The sequence below is a fragment of the Malus domestica genome, chromosome 13 (genome assembly GCF_042453785.1).
Source record: "Malus domestica chromosome 13, GDT2T_hap1".
In the NCBI taxonomy this organism is placed as follows: Eukaryota; Viridiplantae; Streptophyta; class Magnoliopsida; order Rosales; family Rosaceae; genus Malus; species Malus domestica.
This window is the reverse complement of record NC_091673.1, coordinates 9,147,501-9,175,470: the sequence shown is the minus strand read 5'-3', so window position 1 is coordinate 9,175,470 and position 27,970 is coordinate 9,147,501. Positions and strand designations below refer to the sequence as shown.

Here is a 27,970-nt window from a genome sequence, read left to right as displayed (position 1 = left end):
GAAAAGAACGGTCAAACCAAAGGCAGACAGGTTTCAAGGAAACTAAAACTGGTCATCAAGTTCCAATAACCGGAAAAAACAACCAACATGGAGATAAATTTAACTTCTAGAGATGGGCAAAGGAAAATGCAGTTTATTGAAACAAATTATTCCAGCAAGTTCCAGTTCACATACCAATTGAAAATTTTCAAACTAGTTTGACTAAGTATGAAAAGTATGCACAACATCATCCAATAATTACTCGACCAAGAGTCCTGCCTATAAATATGGTTTCACACTTTGACCCACCAATCTCTGTATTATTCAAGGCCAATACTAAAGTAAAAGTCAAGATTTGTTCTGCTAAAAACAATTATACTGCAGACACCCACTAGTACCCTATGTCATTGGACTAGAACATGAAGTTGTCTCATAATTTCATGAAATACCGTACGGTATATCACAGTTTGAACTATTCATTATGTCTTTGTTTGGAAAGATTAGTCTCATGTAATAAACTGTTGGTCACAATTTCATTTAAGAAACTCCTTGAACAAAATTTCCTAATAATTCCCACTTTGGTGAAAAATTATATAAACATTTGTTCAAGAATGATTTATCATTGTTATTGCTCCTACAAAAACTGTTAGTTTCACTAACCTTTGAGCTGAGTTATTTTTATCCTTATGCCTTTCAACCTGCGTCTAAGAAACTTTACACACATGAATAGTGATCAATATTCAAGACTACAAGTCTAGGATCAATTTAAGAAAACAACTTTATAAAGGGTACGATAATTCATTTAAGGAGACAACAGACTATCAATATCCGAAGAAATTCAAAGTTCATAAATGCATGTTCGTGTCACACCTTTGGGCAAGAAACACAAACTGCCATTTATTGTTTATGTATTCGTATTTTCTTTCCCCACAACCAAAACTAATACTGAAAAGACAAAACCAAACTTTGAGGCAATCAGTCAAAAAAATTAAAACAAATTATGGCATAATTATCATACTTCAACATTTATATCGAGCTTAGTAGAGTAAGCTTATAACCCAAGTAGGAGACTCTTTAGACATCACCCTGACTACATTCAGGGGACGAGTGCCTTCATATTAGTTGTGCCAATCCTGATTAAGGCCATCTAGACCATCCAGACTAGTTGATGCTTAAACACTTGAAAGGAGAAACCAAGCTATTTCTGGAACCTCTACTACAAATAATTGATAACTATCCTTACAGAGAGCCATATGAAGTATTAATTGCCCCATGTATATAAAAATAGACTTTCCAAACCAATGGAACATAATGGCTTGCATTGTATAGCGGCATACCACCCAAACAATATTAGGAAGCTACCCGAGTCAGACCAGTGAAATCTTGCTCCTTGTGTCCATGTACCATGAAATTCAAATAAAGTAAGCATGTAAAGAGTTATCACAGGGGGCATTAAACTGATAAGAGAAACCCAATATTTCCCCTCACTCCAACTTATAAAGCTCCAGTGAAGTGGAAAGCATGATGCTTACAGAAGGATAAGTGAAACTAAAGTCCCAATCATCACATGTGATGGCACCTGCCTTCGCACCCAAAACACAAATTATATTCTCAAAAACTGGACAATAGCCGGCCGCGATAAAACCCAATGAATAAAGAACAAAATGCCCCAAGATCAACTTTCAGATCATTGATATTGAAGGGATCAAAACAGCCAGTGCTCAATAGATTCTTCAAAGAAAGAAAAAGACACCCAATTCCATATACACTAGTATAAATCTTGAATGATTAGACTACTAAAGTAAATAGAAATCACCTAACCTATGTGATTAGTAAAGATTAAAAAATTGGGCAAAGTCAAAACTTGCTTGAATCTTGATTCGACCTAATCAGTTATACCCAAAAGCACATACATTTCATTCCAGCTAAAGATATAAACTTTGGTAATTGAAACAGAAAACCAAAAAGCCTCACATTGCTTCAGGTGCATGCGTATGTTTGATGAAACCTTAATCTTTACAATGAACCTTAGATAACAATGATACAAATAGAGCTAGAAAACATACCTGACGAAGCCAACCTAACATTGTCAGTGGTTGTAAATGCATGTTTATATCACACCTTTGAGATATAAATTGTCATTGTCCTTTGTTGTACAACCATCACTACAGGATCTTATCATGCAATTATATCATGTCTTTGGACAAGAATGTAGCCTGATCAATATGATACTATACACTGATTAAAAACACCTAACAACTTATACATTCTCCTCTTTGGAAAAGAATGTGAACATTTCATGGGTTTTTGAACCACAACGCATGTAAATAGGAAATTGGTTATTCCTTTTGAGTAAACCTTCATCTTTCTGAGCAACAAGCCATTGTACAATACCAGCGGACCTTGCTCTCGCACGATCTCTCCCAATGTCAGGAATGATGGATTGACCCAGAAGACAACGACTCGCCGTTCAGTTGGAGCATCGTCTTCGTTACGTCTACCAGAAATGTCGTCTCTGCCACCATGGCCAAGACCGAGGCCAGTAAGATCTTCCTAAGGCTTTGCGATCTTCGCTTGGTTTCATCGTCAACAAGAGTAAAAACCTTAGAAATTGAATCACTCCATGCATCCTTTCCCAGACCAAAATTTCCATAAAATCCCCAAATCCATAAACCAACACAAACACAGAGAAGAGAAATACATATTAGTGGAAGAGTTATAGTGCCCACGATAAAAAGAAATAAACTGTAGCAATCACCTTACAAATTTTATACATTCTTAAAGCATTAGGATTTCTTATTAATTCATCGGACCTAGGGTTTGCTAACTAGGCTCTGATACCAAATGTTGGAATAACCTTAGTTATTAGCATGCATACTAGGTCACGATTTGAAATTATATAAGAAAGACTTACCTAGTGCAGCCATGGTTACTGTTAATACGCTCAAGAATTCTTCTACTCACTCAAGACCTTATATTCCAATGGTAATAGAACCCTAATTGCAGAACGTATTTCTCTGTGAGCAGGGAACTCTTGCACTTATAAAAGCAATGACAGCCAACTCCCATCTATCGTGGAGGGTTGGTTATTTTCCCGTTGCTTCAAATCCCAATCGTGTAGAGGTGGTTGTGATTAGTGCTTCCTTTCAAATGCACAATGAAAGTATACCCCTCATTATGGGATTTAGCTTTCCACGTATCCAAACTCTTATTAATTTGTATTATCAACATATTATTTCTCCCTTATCTTTAACTAGTTGAGTCCACATAGGATTCTTACAAATGTCGCATATAGATTATTGTGCGGACATTGATGGTCCTCTTAGCATTGGTTGGGAGCCCATCTGTCCGCAATGGTGTCATATCCAAGCTAGAAACAGCTAACAACATAACGCTATGTGTCTTTACTTTTTCACACGTTATTTTGTTATTTGTTTGAGATACCGCTTCGGTTTGTGTGTTAGACTATGAATTTTCTTCATCGTTAAGGTATTCCTCTATATAATGATGATGATTCATGGGATATAAGTAACAAGTGGGATATAACAAGTGTCATTTCTGTAAATATTGGGCCTGTGGGCAATGCCCAATAATTTCGTTTCTCTTGCACACTATTGGGTTCTCAATTAACCCACTTGTCCAACCTCCCTTTTTCACTCCTTATTCTTTTTTTGAAAGCTAGGAAAGATTCATTCCAGGGCACAGAGGCCAATGAAGAAAACAAGAGAGCCTACGAAGAGGCAAACAGCCAACAAGCTCAAGAAGGAAGGCAGCGTAAGGAGTTACAAACAGAGACACAACAACTAAGCTGAAGCGTCACTCCTCACACAACCACCAACAGCTAATGTGGACACGGAAGACCATCATTATTTAACACGAAAACAAGCGAAGATTGAGGCCTATCGACCCAAACAACATCACACAGCTCCGCACAATCACGCGACGTAAGAGCATCTGCCGCCGTATTGGCTGTTCTTGGAACACAAGACCAGCGACAGTTCTGGAAGGTTTCCCCAAAGAGCTTTACTCTTGCTAAAGTAGGAATAGCCTCCCAACTGTCATTCTCTATAGAATTTGAAAGGCAAGAAATCATCTCGGAAGAGTCAGATTCCAGAATAACCTCAGATAGACCCAAAGATGCACCCAGTTCATAGCCCCGCAGCAAAGCCATAGCTTCGGCAGCTGCAGCACAGGGGGCCCGAATGTGGTAATGAGCAGCCGCAATGAAATGAGCCTCAGCGTCGCGTAAAACCACTCCCACAAAACCCGAGCAAGACGTCTTGAACCAGCTGGCATCAACATTTATTTTCGTAAAAGGGGGGGAGGAGGACACCACAACGGAGCACTGCCAGGAACCTGGCCGACACTCTCCCAAAACCGATCAACTTCAGAGACACAGGAAACAGCCAGGAAAGACCCCACAGAATTAGAAATGGCCAGAACAACATTTACAAGGTTGATACGCACCTTATTAAACACAAAAGCACACATGGCCTTCCAAATATGCCAACAAGTATAAGCCACCAATCTTTGGGTCCATAACAACTCAGAACGATTACCAATATCAGGATTAACAATAGCATGTAGCCAACTAATCCAAGAGTTAATAGCCAGCCTGTTAATCCTATAACTCAAAGCCCCACCAAACCATACAGCTTGAACCCATGGACAGAGAAGGAACAAATGCTCAACAGATTCATCATCACACAAGCAGATAGGACAGGTGGGGGAAGTGGTAGACCGCCTCCTGTACAGATTCGCATTAGTAGCCAGAATATTGTGCAGAGAGTTCCATAAAAAATGGCGTATCTTAGGTTGAACATCGATCTTCCATATACAATTCCACAACTTCTCCGGGATGGATCGAACATGAGGTAGGCGATGATCTCTCGCACTCAGAGACCGAGATTGCACCCATCTATACCCAGATTTTACCGTGTACTTACCATTTTTGGTTGCAGCCCAAATCAATCTATCACTTCTACTAATATCTCCAATAGGCGTACCTTCAATTGCCCCTTGATCAGCCACAGAAAGGAAGAGAATCAGAAAGGATAAATCCCAATCCCGAGATTGCGGACAAATTAGAGAGCTAACACGTAGGTTTCTAGTCACCACAACCTCACCCAGCGGAAAAGGGCGCCCCGAAGGAATGGAGGGTAACCAGCAGTCAACCCAAACTCTCACATCCTGACCAACCATAATTTGCCAGTGAGTTCCCTGAATAAGTAGATCACGACCCGATAGAAGGCTACTTCATGCCCAGGAGGCCCTGCCTCCTTTTTTGGCTTCCAAGAAGGAGCAATTGGGGAAGTAACGGGCCTTCATCACTCTAGCCCATAGAGAGGAAGGGTCACAAAGCAGGCGCCAACATTGTTTTGCAAGCAGCGCATCGTTGAACTCCATGAAATTTCGGAAACCCAATCCCCCAAGATTCTTAGGGAGGCCCAAAACTTTCTTCGACACCCAGTGAATTTTATTGTCACCCCCCCCCCCCCCGTTCCCCCACCAAAACCTAGCAACCAAAGTGTCCAGCTCATCACAGACCACAGCCGGAAATTTGAAAAGATTCATTGGATAAGCAGGAACAGCTTGGACAACCACCTTGATGAGAACCTCCTTGCCCGCCTTCGACAGAGTACATTGCTTCCACCCTTGAAGTTTCTCAATAATACGACCCTTCACATAAGCGAGACCCTGCTTCTTTGAGCGTCCCCAACAGGCCGGGACACCCAAATATGACCCCGGGTTGTCAAGAATCGGCATGCCCAGAATAGATCCCAGCTCCTCAGAAACCCTCACCGAAGTATTCGCTCCAAAGAAAACACTGGACTTTTGCAGGTTAACTTCCTGCACCGAGGCAGCACAGAAAGCCTTAAGGAGATTTACAAGATTCCTGCAATTTTTCTCATTAGCCCTCAAAAAAATTAACATATCATCAGCAAAGAAAATATGAGAAAGAACCGGCCCTGTGATTCCCAACTTGATACCGTCCAAAGACTTTTTTTCCACCGCAGCTTGGATCAATCTGGATAACACTTCTCCAATTAGAAGGAACAAATACGGAGATAGAGGGTCGCCCTGCCGAAGGCCTCGAGAAGGGGCAAACTTGTTGCCGGGATGCCCGTTGAGAATGACAGCAAACTTGACAGAAGTCACACATCCCATGATAAGTTTCCTCCACTGGCTGCAGAACCCCATTTTTTCCATAGTCGCCTCGAGGAAGTCCCATTCAACTCTATCATAAGCTTTTTGCATGTCAACTTTAATACCCAACTCAAACTTATTTTTTAACTTGCGCCCTTTCAGATAATGAAACACATCATGAGTGATCCCGATATTATCTTGTATCTGTCTTCCTGCCACAAAAGCATTCTGAGTAGGAGAAATAATCTGCGGTAGAAGGATCTTTAATTTTATTGCCAGAACCTTGGATAGCACCTTGTAAGAATAATTGCATAGGCTTATAGGTCGGAAATGAGACACAGATTCAGGGTTCGGAATCTTAGGGAGCAACACAATATGGGTGTTATTTATCTCCGTCGGGCTGATCTCATCACGCAGAAAAGACCTCACCAGATTGTTGACATCTTCCACAACAATGTCCCAAAAAGACCTGTAGAAAATCCCCTGAAAGCCATCCGGACCTGGCGCTTTGAAACCCCCCATTTGGAGAGCAGCTTCTTTAATTTCCTCCATGGAAACCGACTCCATGAGAGCCAGATTCATATCAACAGTAACACTACTATGTATGCCTTCCAGCAAGTTTCCCCAGTCCCGAGGTCCCCCCGATTTGAAAACATTCAGAAAGTGATCGTCAACCAGCTTCCTAATATGGTTGGGATTCTCCACCCAACAATCTTCACCATCCTTTAACTTTATAATCATATTCCGTTTGCGTCTCTGAAGAGTGGACTAATGGAAAAATTTGGTGTTCGCATCACCCTCTCGTAACCATTTTACCCGAGACCTCTGGTGCCAGAAACATTCCTCTTGAGCCCAGAGAGTATCAATAATTCTGGACTTTTATTTGATCTCAGAAACATTTTTGCTCCAATTCATTTGAAGTTCCCCCAATTGGCCGAGCAGCTCCTCAATCTGTATTCTCCTGTTGTTAAATTTGTTTCTACTCCATTTGATCAGGAGAGATCTATAATCATCAATTTTCTTTACCCACCTCCTTTGAACATCTCCAACGTTTGCACGGGCCCAACAATTTTCCACCAAATTCCTGCATTCCTCTTCTTTCGCCCAGAAAGCTTCAAACCGGAAAAGTTTCCTTCCCTTCATCCCATTCAACTCCGTTTTAATGATAACCGGGCAGTGGTCAGATCCCAGAACCGTCCCGTGCACAGTAGTGGAAAGTGGCCAGATATCCTGCCATTTCTTGTTGATCAGACCCCGGTCAAGGCGTTCCTCTACCAGATCACCATTCCTCATCCCTCGCCATGTATAGGGAGGCCCATTGAAACCGAGATCCATCAGATTAGAATGGTTGATAAAATCCTCCAGATAACGAGGCCGATTGAACAACATCGGGGCCCCGCCCAATTTTTCATGATCCCACATAAATTCGTTGAAATCCCCCCCCCCACAAAGCCAGGGCATATCCGAAGGGGTAAAGTGATTCTTCATCCAACCCCAGAATTCCGCTTTTTCGCTTTTATAAGTTGTGCCGTAGATCCCAGTGACACGAACCCATTGCTGCGACGCACCAGATTTCACCTGAGCATCAATAACATGCTTAGATGAAAAAATAATATTCACCTCCAGTGAATCCTCCCACCATAAACTTAGACCGCCTGCCCTTCCCATGGGCGAAACATTAAACCCATTCGTGAATCCCATCCTTCTGCGCACTCCATTAATTCTATGATCTTTCATCTTTGTTCCAGAAAGAAAGATCATAGAGGGTCTATTATGTCTTATCTGCCCATGAAGGGCCCGAACTACCGTGTTCGACCCTAGACCACGGCAGTTCCAGAATAGAAAAATCATGGGGATTCTGCGGCTGTTAAGGGCCAGCCGCCACCACCCCGGGCCAAAATACCCGCATCTTTTCCCGCAAAAGCACCATCATACACCCTGCCTTTCTTTTGGGGAGATTGTGATATTTCCATCTCTTGATGTTCCTTTTCCCTTTTCTGTTTATTCCTACCCGAATGAGAGTAGGGTGGGAAAACCAAAGATCCATCCTCATCCTGCTCATTTCCGTTGCCCCCATCAGCCACAATTTTCTCTGTGGTCGCCTTCTCGTTGATCTCATGTATAATAACCGATTGCATACCGGGCCCCGTTTGCTGCATGTTCAACTTTTGTAAAAAAGGATAGCAACCAGATCCACTGCCCCATATAGACTGTTGTAAACTTTGCGGAACAAGCCAATTTAGCTGATTAGTTGTCCCCACCGGTTCTTCAGTGTACCTGTGAGCACGAAGCCTCCTTTGCCACTTTTTCCTCCCATAGAATTGGTGAGCACTTCCTTTCCCCTGAATCGGCAGCTTACCCCTTTCCTTTTCACTATCAGCAGTAGACTCCGTTGTATGTTCCAGTTCGGTAATCCCCAAAGACCTTAAATGTGTAGCAGGCACCCTAGCTGCTACAGCTCTCCTTCTTTCACTCGTCCCTGTCATCATGACTTTTGGTCCCTCTTCCACATCCCTGACTGGAGGTGCCTTCAACCATTCTCCGAACCCTGCTGCCCCAGCTTTGGTTGCCTCAAAAGTGCAATCTGTATTAACATGTCTTAGTCGTCCGCATCTATAGCAGAAATCTTGTAATCTCTCATAACAGAATTCCACCCATGTATCTCTATTATCTTCTCTTCTCAACCAGCATCCACTCACAAGAGGTTTGGTCGAATCAATCAATAGTCTAACCCTTAAAAACCCACGAGCTTTCATAGGATCTTCCATTGCCATATAAGTCCCAACCTCTCTAGTCAACCGTTTAACATTTTCTAGAGAGGTGAGGCAAAGAGGAACACCTCGTATTTGGACCCAAAACGGGACTTTTTTTATTTCAACTTCCTCCAGAGCAAGCGCCGCTGGCCAAACAGTGACCAAAAAGTTTTTTTTCATGACCCCTCACGGCACCTGATCAAGAATCTTCCCTGCCACACGTTCATCCGGGACCGAGATGATAAACGTGTTATCTTTTACCCATTTAATCTCTATGTCACCATAACTTTTCCAGGCCGCACGAAGAATGTTCCTAACTCCCCATCTGTTCAGAGGTTTGTCCGCTAGCACCGAACCCACAAGTTTAATACCTGTCTCCACAGTTGACAAGTCCATTGCTTTGTCTAATTGAACCACAAGCTCCTCCACACCCTGCTGCGCCATATTATCCGTATGAAGAAGCACCGATTGAATCGATTGTTCCGCAGAGTACCTCGAATCCAAAAGCGGGGCTTTTTCCAGGCGAACAACTGGGTAAATAGAATGCTTCTTCACCCCACAACCAATTTCTTGAGTTTGTAGTAAATATAAGAGAATGGCAATAAATAATGGTGGTTGGAATAACCTGTATTCGGTGGAAATTGATGACCTGGAGCCTTTTGCAGTTATGGAGGTCGTCTCCGTGCAGTCAGGCATAATCCTCTGTGTCAGAGTCCCCTTCCTACACCTGATGTCGGAGATTAGGGACTTCAGCTTCCCCATTACTACAAGTACCAAAGAGGGCCAAACCCTCCCCCCAAATCAGACAAAATCTATATAGGGCTTGAAAGGGGAGAAAAAGGGGCCAAGAAATAACTAAGAAATAAGCGGAAAACAAACCCCAACCACCCTAATTAACTGACCACCAACCCAAATCACATCAAGAAAGGACCCAACCCGATCAGAGAAAGGAAAAGCAGACCGGAAGGTGCAAGAGTAAATACAACAGAACCAAGGGGAAAGAAATCGACCTGATCCACCAAGATAGCGAGGCTGAAAACGAACCTGAGCCTGACAACTAATAACCACGCACTACGGCGGGATCTCACAGCGGAGAAGAGAACTCTCACAGAGGAGAGAAAAGTTTTCCTGTAGCGGTTTCAACGAAAATATCTATAACAAATATTTCACTCCTTATTCTTTCACTCACCATCTCTAAATTCATTCACCTTACTTCATATCTGTTCGGAGGTCCAATTTCAGAGAATATTGTGGAAGCTCAGTTGTTTTTTTTTTTTTTTTGGTGAACTGGATACTTCATTACCAGGGAAAAAATGCCCAAAAGATACAGAGAAAGCCTACAAGGAGGCAAACAACCAATTTAAAACATAAAACACTGAGTAGTGTAAAGGGATACATGATTCCTCAACGCCACATCTAATGCTAAAAACATCACCCCCTTACACTACCAAATAAAGACCTAGGAAGGGCTGGCAAGCCCATCGTTACAGATTACAGAGGACATGAACTAAGGAAGCTCAGTTGTTTAGTCAACTCTTACACACAGTCAAACTAATAACCACTTGGTCTTACCGTTACCAACCTAAAATACTAAAAACATTTAAAACATATACTCCCACTTATGCCCAACCAGATGCATGTATCGAAATCGAACCAAGGCCTAACCAATTTGGACAGGACTTCCACACCCTCTGTTTCTCGAGGAGAAGGTTTGTTAATCGTCACGGATGCCGTCTCTCGAAGTCTTTGCGCAACACGTTTGAAAACCGCATAATAATATAACGAGTTTTGTTTTCCTCTTAATGTTATGGCACCATTGACCATCCCCATGATCTAAAAAACATTCATATGCTTTCATTTCTCTCTCTCTTTTACATGGATATATGGAAATACACAACATGTTGTAGGAAAGTTATTCCAATAATAACTATGGCAATTATGAGGGAAATCATGAATCAAGAATGGAATGAACGAATATGAACTAGATCAACTACTTGATTTATGATTTCTTTTTAAGATATTGGATTCCGGAGTTTAAAATGTAAATTATGTTTTCCTTTATTTATTCCACAACTAGTAAACGTATCAAAAATTATTTTGCAAAAAATGGGGAAAGTCAACAGTCAAAGTAATTTAAATACTCTTCACCTAATTCAAATACTGTTAAATAAATTTGGCAATGCAGGTCTCAACCAGAAGAAGTGCCAAAGCCAAGTACAAATTTTTATACTTTTTATTCTAGGTAAGGAATAATGGTGAGTTGGTGGCCTCTTTGTTCATCCACAGAGCCGAGCCGAGCCGATTTGTGAGTTCATTGAGCAATTGAGTTATGTGGTTTCGTTTTTCAATAATAATTCTATGTGGTCTTGCTTTTGTACAATGATTTTATGTTGCCTCGTAATTTAGTAATGACTAGTGTGTTGCTGAAATATTATTGATGCGTCTATCGTTATTAGTGGCATGTCTGCACAAGTGACGGCTCGTATGTTTGTGTTCATAGGTTCATATTTATGGTAGCCATGTAGGAGGTTACTCTAATTTGTATGTCTAGACTATTTCACTCCACATCAATTATGGTCATCGGAACATTGTACCCAATTAACAATTTTTTGTATTTGTATTTTTTTCTGAGACCAATGAAATACCATCTATGGCTTCTAGTAAAAAAAAAAAGGAATAGAGACATGCTAAAGAAATTCTCTTAAACTGAGACTCTTCATAAACTCTTTGTCACCTCACAGTTTATATTAATTATTATGCAAATATTATAAAATATTATATCAAAACATAAAATGATAGAAAATTCATAAAAAATTTTACTTTGAAGATAATTTTCATAACATTTCTCCAATGAATAACGGTGAGTTTGGTCATATTTTGGTAGCCGTGCGTGAAAAGTAAGGTCCACCGTCAGCCAAACACGTTTTCTATTACTTTATAGTACAAGTCACAATACAAACTAGATGTATTATTCCAAAGGAAACCAAAGTAGATACTAAAGCAAAAGACACGGTTCCACCAAATTCAACTCAAACCATTTTAAAATAGCAAATAAAAAAAAGGAAACTGTTATTAGTATTTTAAAATTTTCATTCTACACTTTTCGCAAGTGTATTTTTTTTTTCTAATTATAAAAAATTTAGAGTGTCAAATAAAATTTTTAGAATGTTAATAACAATTTTTTTTTTAAAGTAAAGTATTCAACAATATGTGACTAATAACAATAATAATTATTATTATATTAAATAATAGCAATATAAGAAAGCTTACAAATAAAAGAATGGTCTCAAAATATTCCACTTTGAAAGACCACATGAAAGTTCCAGGAAGGGGACATAGATATGAATGCCCCAAATAGTCAAGGGCCATCACTAAAACGTGCAAAGAGATTTTACGACAAGTGCTTTGGCTTCCTGCACAAGGAAACAATATACGCTCTCATCTTTCGTTTTCTACTAAAATAAGTGCTTTTTCTTTCTTAGACTAGGAAGTTGGAATCAGTCTTCTCCGACGGTCTCTTCTCCTTCTACTTTTGTCTTGTGCTGGTTGTCTAAACGCGTTAATTAGGTTTGGTAAGCATATGGAGAACCCGCATTCAACCTGTAAATCATATTCAAAACAAAAAACGCGTTATTATTTTCACATTTACTATTTATTTATCACACTTGATTAATCATGGACTAAGTATGGTGCACAATAATTTTGGTGCCGCATGGTTCACAACTAAAATTATTTAAGTGTCACATGATTTATGTGAGTTTATGATCAGGACAAGACAGAATCATAATAATTCAAATAACTAGTTTTTATTATTATTTTTCGATTATGGGTTCAATACTACATATCATCCAAAGTAGCGTGTGTTTTAACTATTACATTTTATTTTTATAACTGTTTTTTTTTTTTTGTACATTGATATTTTTACACTAAGAGGAGGGAGAGTTTGGTCAAGCCACATAATAAGCAACCTAATTTGGTAACGAATTCATCATCCACGATATTTGAACCTAAGACCTCTCACTTACAAGTAAAGAGAAATATCACTAGATCTTAGCCATTCATTTCAAATACCATTCAGGTAGCATTCAATATTATGTAATACTAAAGAAAAATTCTTTTATCATCAAAATCTTGTTATTTAAGTTTATCATAAGTGATTTTCATACTCTCCTTTTTAGATCGAGCAAAGCAAAATTTTCGGATGAAACAAGAAATTCGTGTGTCAATTTACCTCTCTTTGCGTTTCTCGAGAAACCTCTGCAATGACTTAGAACGAGTAATTGGTAGATCTGCACAATTTATAAAAATAAAAATACGTGAGGACGCTATGACTTAAAATATTAACTTGTTAGTGTTTGAGCATTAATATTGCAGGATATTAATAGTAATAATACTATACGAATTTCATAATTAGATTTTGGTAATAATACTATACGGATTTCATACTTTTTATCATCAACTAAAGATCATTTCTACGGAAAAAAAAAATCATTTAATTTTAAAATAGTTTAACCATTCGTACGTATCACGATTTTGGTAACAATTAGTTTTATCATGATAAAACGTCCATTTGTTTGTTGCATATGAATTGCTAAACAATATTTAAACTGAACGATTTTTTACAGATATGATATTTAGATGATGATAAAGAGTTTAAACATATTCAATGATGATTTTTTTTTTTTGAACAATCGATATTATCTACACTAAGGGGAGGGGTGAAATTCGCCTTTGACGAGAATCGAACCTAAGACCTCTCATTTACCAGTAAAAAAAAATATCATTAGACCGTAATACTAAATGGCATGATGAATTTGATATTGTTAATTATAAATTGAGTACAAGTAGATTCCCCATGGGAGAAACACAAACATTATCCTATATAATATATCAACTTACTTTACCACTCGTTAACTGAAAATTTCTTTTTGGAATTATCAAATATTATTAGGGAAAGTAAAGACTAACATTCGCTAAGAGGATCCACAAGTTGCTGCTGCTGCTCACTTGGATGAAGAGCAAGTTTTGGATCGACGGGTAACGCTGCTTCGGCAGCTTTGCGGGAGTTTCCTTCCAAAGCAAGTTTCAATATGCTATCCGCCTGCACAACAAAACCCAATCATCAATAAATCATAATTAGAAACTAACTACCAACTCATTAATTTTTTTTTTTTTTTTGTTAATTAAGTAAGATGGGGAAGAAGAAGAACAAACCTTGTCGAGAGGGACATTGAAAACAGAGACGGTGCCGTTGTAGAAAATCGTCATTGGCGTTGTTTCCTGGAGGCTCTCGGAAGTTGCAGACGCGACAGAGGAATCGGAAACGGCGGTGGTAACGTAGAGTGGCAAACAGGGAAACAGGACTTGCTCCACCTTGGGGCTCGACGGCACCGAAAACGATTTCCTCGGATTTGGAATGCTGGGACTGGCATTGCCGGAAGCGATGACGGACTTGAAGACCTCGGGGTTGATCTTGGACATGGCGGTGTGAATGCCTCGGACGCTTCTGGGTCGGTGGAGGAATTTCTGGAATTGGGATTTGGAGGAGTAGGAGGCGGCCTCCCGGTGGTGCTGATCCATGCCGAAGAAGTCGAGCTCGACGGTGGCTCTGGACATGTTTAGACGGTGCTTGTTGAATTGGTTGAAAGAGTTTGGTTTGGAATTTGGAATCTGGAAGAGTGTAAGGGTTGGGGAGGTTTGGATTGGATGACCGACTTGTTAAATGGCAAAGGCGGGAGAGAGAGGAGGGAATTTAAAGGGCACGAGATTCATGTAATGTGAGTTAAGAGAGAGAGAGGCTGCACTGAATGCTTTATGAGCACACGTCTTCCACGAGGTGCAAACAATAAAAAGAAAGTGTGAGAGGGAGAGAGAGAGAGAGAGAGAATTGGTCCAACTAATACACTGTCACATTGTTTTTGTTATGGAAAATGCAAAATATTAAAGGACCTGGCTTCTCAGAGAATTGGTCCAACTAATACACTGTCATATTGTTTTTGTTATGGAAAATGCAAATATTAAAGCATCTGCCTCTGCCCTCTCAATTTCCATACATTCTCATCTTCTATTATTGGTTTGATCACGGTTAAGTCACGTTAATATTTTATATCATTATTGTTTTTTGTCTTATTATCTATATAAAAAAACAATATAAAATGTTGACGTGGCTTAACTGTGATCACACAAAATAAGAGGGAATGAGAGTGTATAAGAACTGGGAGGGCGGAGAAGCCGGGTCAATATTAAAATATGAAATGAATTGGACTTGCTGCTGCTATACTAGTTGTCTTCGTAAAGGAGGTCCAAGTGGCCATTTCACAAATTGAAAATTGTTTTCTGGTGTAGGTCGTCATCACTTGTATGCTGCTATAGAGTAGGGAAACGCTTGTTGTCATGAGAAAAACTTCCGTGAAATTGAAATGAGATGACAGGTTTCGAATCAATTATGTAATATTACATTTTTTTTTTTTTTTTGAAGTGAAACAATAGTGTTTTATTGAGATATTGCTCAAACAACATTAAACAGGGTCTCCACAATCAAGTCTGTAGGCTCCTTAATGGAAGAAGAAACAGCCAACTTGGCCATACAATGCGTTGCAACATTAGCAGTGCGACGCACATAGCAAACCTGCGAATCCACAAACCCCCGCAAGCTAACACGAATGTCATCCACTAAAAGATCTATAAGTGAAGACCTCTGGATTCGGCTACTAATAGCTTGAACAACCTGCAAAGAATCACTCTCCACAATAATTCAAGCCAAATTTCGTTGCAAGGCTCAACGAACACCCTCACGAACAGCAATTAACTCCACCATGGTGGTATTCGATGCAGGGGATATTTGAAGAACAAAACCTCCACCATAGCTACCGACTTCGTCGCAAAATACAGCACCTACACCTCCCATATTCGACCCAGCAAGGAAAGAACCATCCACATTAATTTTCACCCACCCAGAACCGGGGAGGGGGGGGGGACTCCAACGAAACGGCGCCTGCAATGGACGGGAAGCTATCCCGAGTTTGGCCTTAACATATTCTGCAAGCTGCAACTTAGAAAGACGACAAACTAAAGCCGGATTTGCAACTTTGTCCTCCCAAAGCAGAGAGTTCCTAGCACGCCAAATACCATGCATGATCATGAGCAGCGAAGCTAATTGGTTTGTGGATAACTGCTCCACACATAATGACATCTAGTCACTCATAGAAGCCTTAGTCGGAGGCCTTAAACCCAGATTTAATTGGGATGAGGCGAACACCGAACGAGCAAATGGATAATCACTGAACATATATAGCGCTGACTCTGAAGAGAAACTACAAAAAAGACAAATATTGTCCACCGCTACCCCCTTAAGCTCCAAATTGGCACGGGTAGGCAAGATATCACGACAAGCTCTCCAAACACACATTTTCACTTTACCAGGGACATTGGCCTTCCAAAGAGTTTTCCACATACATAACCCACTCAAACTCGACTGCGAATAAGAAGCCTCAAATCGCAAATTGAAAGCAACTTTATAAGCATTTTTTACCTAGAACAAACCTTTCGAATCGTAATGCCACATCAATTTATCTGGAGGAAGTCTGTAGCTTAAAGGAGTAGCAAGAATCAAAGCTGCCTCACACGGAAGAAATAAATCCTTAACCAAATTGTGATTCCATGAAGCAGATTTTGCAACAATCAGATCCGCCACAAACTCCACACCACTAACCGGAGAATGAGGCATGTGAGGGCAAAAAAGATGGGGTCGCTCAAGCCACCGATCATGCTAGATCCTTATCGAATTGCCATTCCCTACCCGCCAGCGCGATCCTCTCTCAAGGATTGATCTAGCTACCAAGATGCCTTGCCAACACACTGAAGGAGCTGATCCTAAAGATGCCTGATATAATGAGTTATGGGGGAAGTACTTTGCTTTTAATAATTGGGACGCCAAGGAGTCTGGATTCTGAACCAGCCGCCACCCTTGTTTGGCAAGAAACGCAAGATTAAAATCATAAAGAGAGCGAAACCAAGACCACCATTGTCTTTTGAACGATACATATTCTCCCATGACAGCCAATGGATGCGTCAGGGGCCTTCACAATCACCCCACCAGAAACAACAAAGAATACGCTGCAGATCCTCACAAAAGGTCTTCGGAAGGAGAAAACAGTTCATCGAATAAATGGGTAGAGACTGCCTAACCACATTTATAAGGATCTCCTTTCCCGCAGGGGTTAGCAGCTTTTCTTTCCAACCTTTCAGTTTTTTCCAGAGACAATCCTTAATATAAGAAAATCGTTCAGAGCGATTACGTCCAAGCATAATAGGCAAACCAAGATAACGGTCTTGCACATCGACACTAGTTACACCTAAGAAAGCAGCCAGATGATCTTGATTATCCCACCTAATATTAGGTGAAAACGATACCGCACACTTCTGGAAATTGATGCACTGACTAGAGGCCAACTCATAAGAGTGTAATATTTGTTTAAGATGCCAACACTCTTGGAACGAAGCTCACATAAACAAGAAGCTATCGTCAGCAAACAACAGGTGAGATATACTAGGCGCCCCACGACATATAGACACATAGTGGATATAACCGAGTTGTTCGTAACGAGCAATCAAGCTGGTAGAAGAAATAAATAAGGAGAGAGGGGGTCCCCTTACCTGAGACCACGAGTGAAAGCAATGTACCCTGTAATATCACCGTTCACCAGAAAGGAGTATGAAACAGAACTAACACAACTCATAATCATATATGTCCAACGAGGATCAAAACCAAGATGCAACATGATTTTCTTTAAAAAGCTCCATTCCACACAGTCATATGCCTTGCTCATATCGAGCTTCAAGGCTAGAAAGCTTCGTTTTCCCCTGCGAAGATTATGAAGGTAATGACCCAATTCAGAAGCAACAAGAGAATTATATGAAATTAATTGACCTGGAACAAAAGCACCTTGCTGAGTCGAAATAATCATTTCCATCATTCCCTTTAACTAGTTCACAATGACTTTGGCCCCTATCTTGTAAAGAAAACTAAACTATATGATAATACGTGATAAGTTTGTGATATTGTTGCTTTAGTGTGCTCGTTTTATTTTAGAGTTCGCTAATGATTGCTTTCATTATAGATACGTTGAAATTTTTATTACAAACTTAAGTGATTTCTAAAAGTGATTTCTATAAGTGCTTTTATAATGCAACAATGCAAAAGCATTTGTAACCATTCTGGAAACAATTTGGAAGAACCCTTGGTCAGTGGCTTGACCCGTGTGTTTTGGATTAAATCGTGGTCAATTTATTTATTGGAATGTTTCACCTATTTTGGGAATGAATTAGCCCACAAGGTATTAAGACTTGGTAGTTGATAGAGTAAAACCTCATGCTCTCTCTCCTTTTCTGGATGCGTTCAGGTTTCAGCAATATGACTTTTCCAAAGCCTTAATATTCTTTTTATTTATTTTTTAATGCTTTGGAATGGCCTCTTTTTCTATTTTTAATTATTTTTTAACAGGTACTACTAGGATTAGGTTAAGAGCTTGTTTGAAAATAATTTTAAAATAACTAATTTTAGAAAAAATATTGTTGAGTTTCAAAAATACTTGAAGTGCTTTTTGCAAGATTTTTCATTTATGATGAAAGGTAATTAATTATGCATCGCATGCAAATAGAAGAAGCTACATTCACCTTAATATAGAAAAAATGATGATACAAAGAGTTTCTTTTTCTCAAATGGCAGAGTCCCCACTTCAAGATGCTAATGCTTTACATTCTTTTAGCAACTCTTTCCAAATGTTATATTTACAACTCATTTCCTCCTCCCTATTGGAATATAAACAATATATATATATATATATATACACACACACATATAGTTAACACCTACTCTAATCCTTTGAATAAAACTCAAATTTTAGGTTCTAAATTTAATCCAACTTGCTCCAACCTTTAGACCATCTTCAACTCATGAGATAAAGCTTAAAATATAAGCTTTAAAACCCCCCAAACCATCTCCAACCATGAGCTAAAATAAGGCATGGGGAGAAAATATATCTATGGGTTAGATTCCTCAAAGGATTTAAACTTGGCTTAAATTATTCTAGACCCTCCAAACTATCATATTTCAAACCTTTTTTTAATTTTTATTTACTTATAATCTAACAATTATGATCAAATGAGATCAAATCTAATAGTATAAAAAAAGATTTGATGGCTCAAAATTAAATCTAATGTCTAAAATAATTTAAGAAAATTATTTAAATCAAATTTAACTTAAAACTTTATAAATACCTATGTATTTGTATGATTTTTAATTACTCATTGGTTATAAATATTTTTAGACTAAAATGTTCATATAAATAAATTAATATAATCTACATAAATTTTATTTTTTTAAAAAAGTTACGAAAACAAAAAGTTATGCTAAAATCATTATTTAATCATCATGGGCCAAAATTTTAAGCCACAATGGTTGGAGGAGAAAAACAGTTTATGGCTTAAATTTTTAAGCTTTATCCCCAAAGGTTGGAGATGGTCTGAGTGCAAATATGAGTTAAAACCCAAAACTCATTTTTGGCGTAAATTTTGCCCAAGATTCCCCCTGGGTTAGTGGGGTTGGCCCACCATATATGTGTATTTTTTAATTTTATATTTATAAAATCATTTAATCCAAATGCTAAGATCTAATTTGATCAAATCCAATAGTAAAAAAAAAAAATCTAATGGTCCAAATTATAATCCAACAGCTAAAGTAATTAAAAAAAAATTATTTTATGTGCTTTATATTCTTTCGTAGTATTCCACGAGTTTCATGGTGCCAGTTTAGTGATTTTCAATATTTATCGGAATCTAAATATTTTTAGGTTAAAATGTTCATAAAATTAAATTAGGATAGTCTACATAATAATTTTTTTTTAAAGTTACTTTAAAACTGTTTCTAGGAGAAAATTTGTTTCTGGGTTAAAAATTGTTGGAGCAATATTAGAAAATAGGAAAAATAACAATAATCATAAAGAATTGGAGATAAAGTTAGAAAAACTAACAAACTTGGAGATTAAGGCTTGCATAAATGCAATGTCCTAAAAACAGAATTTCGCTCTTACTCTTGTGCTTGTAGTTCAGTAGGCGTCCGTCTTCCAGGATTCAACAATCTATAATTTGAAATTAAAGCACTTCAATCATCGAACTCTGGCGAACTTCATATATTCCATACTCTCAAGACACGACTCGGAATTTGACTAACCAATAATAAAAGACCTTAGAGAAAAACTCTTCTAATAAATCCTCCCACGACTATACTAACGTGAGTTTATATAAAACCTAAGATCCTGGTTGGTTAAGAGATACAAACATTCATCTTTTAGATGATACCGTTTACCAAGGATTGCCTTGATCCCCTTCAAACGGTTATGCATTTTTCATTCAATATTTTGAATTAAATATTATAATTATTAATATTATAATATATATAAATTCCAACAAAAACCTAAATTTTCTTGGTTAAAATTTTTAAATTTTAATCCAAGGGTTATACATGGTCTAAAGATGATGATAGCTTCACATTTACACTATAATACTGGAAAGACCTTTTTTATATCGAGTAAAAGATACTTATATAAAAAGGCATTTCTCACAACCTAATTTTGTACAGTCAAATAAGTACGCATTTCTAGCAGCCTTTGGTAACATTGTGCCTCAATAATAGGTATCATCCACATAAATACATAATCACCATTATTAGTGAGAACCTCAACAACAAAATAGGTATGTCAGGTTTATGCTTTTGTTGAGGTACCCGTCAATATAAGAATATTAGCTCTAATGGAGTGTCCTTATAGTATAATCTTTAATTTGGGGACACAAAGATTTTTTTAAAAATCATTGTTAACATAACAATCTTTGATCTAAACAGTGCAGTTATTTGTACTATTGATTTGAAAAAAAAAACAAATGATTGCAGGACCCGAGCCTAACGTTAAGTTAGCAGTTATCTGACGACTGTGAGTTATTTGTGCGTATAAAAAACGTGGATTGTGCAGCTCTGCATTGTGGGACTATTCCACTCAAAAAACGATCTTGGTTCCACTCCTTTTAGTCCCTACATAGTCCTCAATTGTGAGAAAATTTTTTGACGCTCCGAGAAGTCCTTTACTATACAGAGTGGATCTTCGTCCCATCAGAATCCACCAAGTCCTTAAACCTAAGGACATACGGTGATAGGAATAATGTTTAGGGCACATGTACAAATCGAAATTTGGTTTATCAACAATCTTGAGCGAGTACTAATAAGAAGTTTGACTTTATGGGTGGCCAACAAACTTTTACCTGCTTTCTCGAAATGACTGTGCAAAATATTAGGTAATTCTATTGTCATAACTTATTTTTGTGGACAAGGATTCTCTGCCCTCCTACTTCACGATGTCTTTCCGTACCTTATTGTTTGTATGGTCACAGTTAAATCATGTCAATATTTTATATTACTATTTATTTTTGTCTTATTATCTTTATAAAAAAATAATATAAAATATTAATGTACTTAATCGTGACCATATAAAATATGAAAGCACGGAAGAACATCGAAAATGAAATGATAGACAATCATTGTCCTATTTTTGTTGACGTGAAAAGTTTATTACTTTTGAACTCTGATATCATTGTCGATTTGAAAAATAACAGGAAGTTTCGGGATTAAAAAAGTAAAAGAAAATAAAATGGGGTGCTGAATTTTCAGATCAAAGTTGGTGAAAGAAAGGATTGTAGGGGAAATTGGGGGTGGAATCAGGATATTATGCGAGCGGTGGGCAGCTGTCGCCAATGAACGAAATTCAATTATCACGTGACTAAAATCCCCGGGAATCCTCTGTAGGCTGCAGCCACGTGTTCAACTTTGTAGGCCACGTTCTTTTAATTTGGTAGCGTGACGGCAATAGTCGTCGCGTCGGCCTTGTCGTCCACCGCCGAGAATTTTCCTTTTGATATGTAGGTGGTCAACAGGATCCTCTTCGAACTTTTTAAGTGAAGATCTTGGAGATTTGTAAATTGTGTTTGTTTATCGGATATTATGCAGTTAGTTTTTGTCAAATACTATTTGTGTTTAATTTTAAATAAAAATCTTTAAAATAATTCTGACCGTACGATGTACGATGAACGAATAAGATTAACAGATTCCTGAGATCCTTACAAAAAGGATACGGCGAGGATCCGGATTCGTAGGTGGCAACATCAACATTTTTTCCATGTCATTGTGTTTAAGTCGTTTTGAGATATTTGATTTTGACTAATTACTTCTCCTTTTTGTAATTTTATTTTTCTGAAAATTAAAGAAAAACAACAATTCTCGCAATTATTTTATGGAATATATGTTCACACGCCTTAACTTTTTTAATTTATTGTATTCAGATTAGATAAATTAAATGGAATTAACAAATGGTGTTAGAGGAAATAAAGTGTGCTTATTATTTGCCTTAATTTATGAATGTGCTTACTTGCTCGTTATGTTGTGAACAACATACTTTAACTTAGTGAAAATATTATAAGCGAAACTTTTTTTTTTAATTTTTTTTAACATCATTGCTACAATCCATCGTTTGATAAAAAATAAAAAAAAATCATTGTTAAAAAAATCAATCAAACTAGAGTTCATTTATACTTCAAATATAAGGAACAAATGAAGGATTTGGTACTGTTATGATCATCACCATCACTATGAATTTAAACTATTCTAATATGTATAGAAGATAATTCGAATTTGGATGCAAGAGAGCAAGTACTCAGTACTATCTTTCAAAAAATGCGATTAAAACAAGGTGTTTTTTTGTTGTTGTTGTCAAAATAGTCCTTGAAATTGTCATAATTCTTCACTTTAGTCCATGAGATTTAAAATTTATAGAAGTGATCCTTTAAGACTGTCCACCGTCGCCACTGAGTACTATTGTCCAGTGGTATTCCTCTTCACACTTCACTCGTAAGTGAGAGGTCTTAGGTTCAATTTTCGCCAAAGGTAAATTTGAACCATATTATTGTTAGCTCATTGTGAGGCTTAGCCTACCCCCTTTCCCTTAGTGTAGATAATATCATTTGTTAAAAAAAAAAAAAAAAAAAAGACTGTCCATTGTCAATCACTCTGGTCCTTCTGTGACAAATCTTCGTTAAATTAAAGAAACCACCAGTTCAAGGGGAGAAGTTGATTTGACAAAATACCCTCAATTTAACGAGATTTCTCATAGAACGACCAAAATGATTGACGATAGACAATCTTAGAGACAATTTCTATCGATTTTAAATCCCATGAATCAAAGTAAGAAATTATATCAACTCGTGAACAATTTTGAAAAAAAAAAGCCTTAAAAATGAACAATTTCGATTAAGATATTTGTATTGTTAGAACACATCCACCAGAATTAGACTGACAGTGAGGACAAGTACTAATATCAAAAGAAAAATGTGTTCCAATACGGAACATTAAAACAACGTGACTGCGGTAGCGGCATGGTGATCCCACCATGAAATTTTTGGTGAGAGGTTTCAAACTTTCAAGTGTGGAAAGGGGCCTCCTTTCATTACTTTCAAGTGTCGATCACGCAACAGAGCCAACAACTGCTAGTGGCAGTGTCTTGTATTTGGCAGATGATCAGACCTTTTCTTATAACAACCACTGCAATTTTAACGTGTTCGATCCATCTCAATTTATAATATCTACTCTCTACGTTTTTTTATACGAAGCGATAGTGATATTTTGTTAAAAGTTGAAATATGATTACAAAAAGGGTGCCAAATCCTTGATCTGGATAGAGTAAAGCACAACAAACAATGAACACCCTAAACAACACAATGCACAAGAACCAATGATGTAAATCTGCCATAATAAATCATCAGTGATATATCCGAGACCAAAGAACACAAAGTCATTGTGAAAGTGGGACCGTACAACCTTTAGCAACACAAACAAACACAATCTACAACTAAGCCGAGAAGGTGGCTTGGACCCACCACAACCGTAATACCACCCCAAATCACACGCACCTAAACTCAAAAGACAGCTTAGAGGAGGGTTCGGGATAGAGCTCCATTAAACTATGCAGGGTTGCTTCAAAACAGTAGGTGAGAAGATGCTAAAGGGGGAGCCGAGGGATAAGGCATGAAGGAGAAAAAAAACAAAGGAAAACGGGTTGTTGCCGACCCCAAAACTTGCCATGGGTTTGGAGTTGGCAACGGAATGAGAAAAGTTTCAAGGTTTTTTTTGCAATGGAAGAAGAGAACTAGTCGAGTAAACGTTTTTTGGTGGAGTCTCAGTATCTACTCACCAATTTAAAATGGATTTGAATGGCAATGTTATTGTAACAATTACTTTATGTATCTAAACACTAGGAAAGGTTTTACTTGCAGTTTAGGAGTGTGTAGGTCACATTTAATTTGATATTTGGGTGAGCTAGCTAACCCAGTAAGTTTAGCCCACCGAGTGAGCTAGTGGTCCACACACTCTTTTTTACTTTTCACACATCATTCTCAAATTTTCAGCTGTCGAATCAAATGAATTGTAATGAATTAAAGAAAATCAAAAGTACACAAATTAATAAGGAGTGTGTGAGAAGTAAAACAGTATGTGGATAACACATCCCTTTATGTATGGGGGCAATAATAATTGGGTCCATTCCATTTCTAAAGATTTGCAAACTAACTCACAATATCGACAATAAAACTCCAAAGCATAAAGAATCTAACCGAATAATGTCAAGTATGAGGATTCTTATGATACCAAAACAACTTATGTATGTATAATACACTACGTAACACATGTCCAAGAGAAATTGATCAAAAGGTATAGATAAAAAAAAAAGAAAAAAAAAAGAAGCTTAAGCTAAAAACAACAAATATATTTCACAAAGATGACACATCACTATTGTATTTTGTAAATAAACATTGACCCGATCCGTTAATGATCGTGTCAACTTGTTATGGAATCAAAATAAATTATAATGTTTTAATAACGGCTCACGCTTTTTTAATGATCTTTTTTATGGTTATGCCAGCGATGATAGGCAGATCTGGTAATTGGTCTATTCCGATTCTGATAGGTGCACCTGACATGGCATTTCCACGATTAAATAATATTTCATTCTGGTTGTTGCCACCTAGTCTCTTGCTCCTATTAAGCTCAGCATTAGTAGAAGTGGGTAGCGGCACTGGGTGGACGGTCTATCCGCCCTTAAGTGGTATTACCAGCCATTCTGGAGGAGCTGTTGATTTAGCAATTTCTAGTCTTCATCTATCTGGTGTTTCATCCATTTTAGGTTCTATCAATTTTATAATAACTATCTCCAACATGCGTGGACCTGGAATGACTATGCATAGATCACCCATATTTGTGTGGTCCGTTCTAGTGACAGCATTCCTACTTTTATTATCACTTCCGGTATTGGCGGGGGCAATTACCATGTTATTAACCGATCGAAACTTTAATACAACCTTTTCTGATCCCGCTGGAGGGGGAGACCCCATATTATACCAGCATCTCTTTCGGTTCTTTGGTCATCCAGAAGTGTATATTCCCATTCTGCCTGGATCCGGTATCATAAGTCATATCGTTTCGACTTTTTCGGGAAAACCGGTCTTCGGGTATCTAGGCATGGTTTATGCCATGATCAGTACAGGTGTTCTTGGATTTCTTGTTTGGGCTCATCATATGTTTACTGTGGGCTTAGACGTTGATACCCGTGCCTACTTTACCGCAGCTACCATGATCATAGCCGTCCCCATTGGAATAAAAATCTTTAGTTGGATCGCTACCATGTGGGAGGGGGGGCTCGATACAATACATAACACCCATGTTATTTGTTGTAGGGTTCATCTTTTTGTTCACCATAGGAGGACGCTTAGCCAATTGGTCGTTTCGGTGTTGTTCCAATAACTGAGAAAAAGCATCGGCTTTTGATTCCATAACGCTGGAGTAGGAAGGCGATTCGTGCCGGTCCTTACAAAGGCTTTCAAAAATCTCGGAAAGCGCTTTCTGGTCGAACTCCACGTTCTCGAGAGCTACGCGAAGTAGCAAATCCAGATCCTCCGCTGGAATAAACAAAAGGGGGTCATCCCGCCCGAAAAAAATGGTTTTGAATAGAGAAATCACCATTTCCGGGATGGATACGTAGAATTCTAGCCGCATAAACGACTGGAAAGCGGAATCCTGCTCAGCAGGTGGACTACTAAGCAGCGTGGTATTGACACATTCGGGGTCTTGGTAAGGAAGATTCAAATAAAAATCTAGTAGCTCCCGTTCAGTAGGAAGAATTCTCTGTCTGTGCGCTTAGCATCGCTTTAGCCGCATTGCTATTGCTATCTGGGAATCGCGAATCATTCCTTAGTGCAAGCACTAAGTAAGCAATTTTACTACGTCTCCCTATGGTCGAGCAATTAAACTACCTCTTACTCTGCCTCAACAGGATCTGGGCTCCGCTTGTCTTGGTCCTTAAGTGGAATTTAGGTACACAATATCCCTGGATTCTTCTTGCAGTTCAAGCGCAGCAAAATGTAATAAAAAGCTTCTGCGCGATTTGCCGCCTTTTACTTTTCGCCGACATTTTTTGATTCTCCTAAAAAGAAAAAGTCAAAGCAGCAGACCTGTAGTCCCATTATCCACCTTTAGAGAAATTTTTAAAGAAGGCTCTGTTTAACACATCTTGGCCAAGCAGGAAGAGCGGGAAATAAGTGCTTTGTCGGTTGAAGGTGCTCTCTTCTCTAGGATAGAGGCTCACTCTGAATCCATAGTATCCTCTGCATCTTATGCATCTTCTGTCTCGTCTCTTGGTTTCAGGGAGCCTGTGAGCAAGAGTTCTCCCCCGAAAGCGGCTTTCTATTCTAGGAGGGAAGTGGGCTTCATTCAATGGAATGCCTTGTTGGTTTAGCGAAAAAGGTAGTTTACTTGCTTAGTGCTTGCGCTAAGGGCTTATACCCAAAAAGTATGACACGCACTAGATGTAATGGGACGGACGGGATGAAGCCAATAAAGAAAAGACTATAAAAGAAGATAACTTAAATAAAAAAGAATGTGATTCGGGCATAGGTTGCCATGTCACTTTTTAATACTAAAAAGTTATGTTCCCTTAGATGGGACTCCATTTAACATAACTAAGAGGGTCCGCCGTTGTTAACCGGGAAAAGAGTGAGACTTGAAAAGAGGATGGGAGACGGGGGAACTCAAACAAGTAATAGAAGAGAGGAGAGGGCCCTCTAAAAGCCGTACTAGTGCTGTTGTTTCTATACGAAAATTGTGTGAATTTAGTTAGCGGCGGCTATCCTGCCATTATACTTTAACTGAACTGTAATTCCGCCTCCTTTATAACAGCATTCCTTTCCAAAAAAAGGGTAAGAGAAGAAAGTTAGTGCTCATGGACCTCCTTTTTTTGTTGTTCGAAATCAATGAATTCCTTTCCTACGCAATTATAGTTGGAAATGCTTTAAACGCGTATTGATACTTTTTAAGTTGAGGAGGTTTTCGATGTCGCCTTTACCCTTGGGCTTTTTCTTCTTATGTAGTTGAAGATACAACTTGTACTTTTGAATGTACGAATTCTGTAGAAAAGCTAGTACCTCGTTAGCATTGCAACAACACTTTGAGAGAGCGAGATACTGGAATACTCGGGGAAGGAGCGCTCTCTCAAAGTGTTTTACGCGTTTGCCTTGTATCTTCCTTATGTCATTGTCGATTGATTGAAACAATTTGTTTTTTAACCTATTAATGGCTGCCCTTAACTCCAAGTTTCTGTCCAGACGAATTTATATTAGGACTCCGAGAACTAAGGTAGAGCATGGCTTGCTTATTCCTCGAACGAGCTCAAAACTAGTTGCTTCCAGTTTGAGCTCAGTCAAGACCTCATTAAAGAATTGCTTGAACCCTTGGCTTACCGTTTCTGAGTTGGCTCCTTCCTTAATAGCAAAAAGTATATCGTCAGCGTAGCGCACATACCTAATTCTCGCTTCTTTACTCATAAAGTCTTGCACCTTCACATCAAGTTGGTGAAGAAAGCTGTTCATTAAGACGAGATACAACGGGCTGCCCTTTTATACAGGAGCCATAAGTCTTACCTTCTTTATCTCTTATTTCCGTTTTT

The 27,970-nt window shown here is 38.4% G+C and overlaps 1 protein-coding gene and 1 long non-coding RNA gene across 2 annotated transcripts; both read right to left on the bottom strand.

Moving 5' to 3' along the window:
* Positions 1-1,976: 1,976 nt before the first annotated feature.
* On the bottom strand, positions 1,977-3,142 carry LOC139190613 (uncharacterized). Its single transcript, XR_011574931.1, has 2 exons — positions 2,894-3,142; positions 1,977-2,609 (listed from the first exon to the last, which is right to left on the bottom strand). It is a non-coding gene; the product is annotated as an uncharacterized lncRNA (long non-coding RNA).
* Positions 3,143-12,094: 8,952 nt separating this feature from the next.
* On the bottom strand, positions 12,095-14,902 carry LOC139190302 (protein TIFY 9). The gene is made up of 4 exons (XM_070810317.1): positions 14,094-14,902; positions 13,848-13,980; positions 13,111-13,168; positions 12,095-12,479 (listed from the first exon to the last, which is right to left on the bottom strand). Exons 1-4 carry the CDS (start codon positions 14,493-14,495, stop codon positions 12,443-12,445), a joined length of 630 nt encoding a protein of 209 aa, XP_070666418.1. The 5' UTR covers positions 14,496-14,902; the 3' UTR covers positions 12,095-12,442.
* Between the last annotated feature and the right edge of the window lie 13,068 nt (positions 14,903-27,970).

Bases quoted from the DNA above. Each gene is read 5' to 3' on its own strand.
- LOC139190302 (XM_070810317.1), bottom strand. From the start codon at position 14,495: ATGTCCAGAGCCACCGTCGAGCTCGACTTCTTCGGCATGGATCAGCAC. The intron at 13,981-14,093 runs GTTTGTTCTTCT...TTTGTTGTGCAG, and splicing joins TCAATGTCCCTCTCGACAAG to GCGGATAGCATATTGAAACT. The intron at 13,169-13,847 runs GTTAGTCTTTAC...TAAATTGTGCAG, and splicing joins TGTGGATCCTCTTAGCGAAT to ATCTACCAATTACTCGTTCT.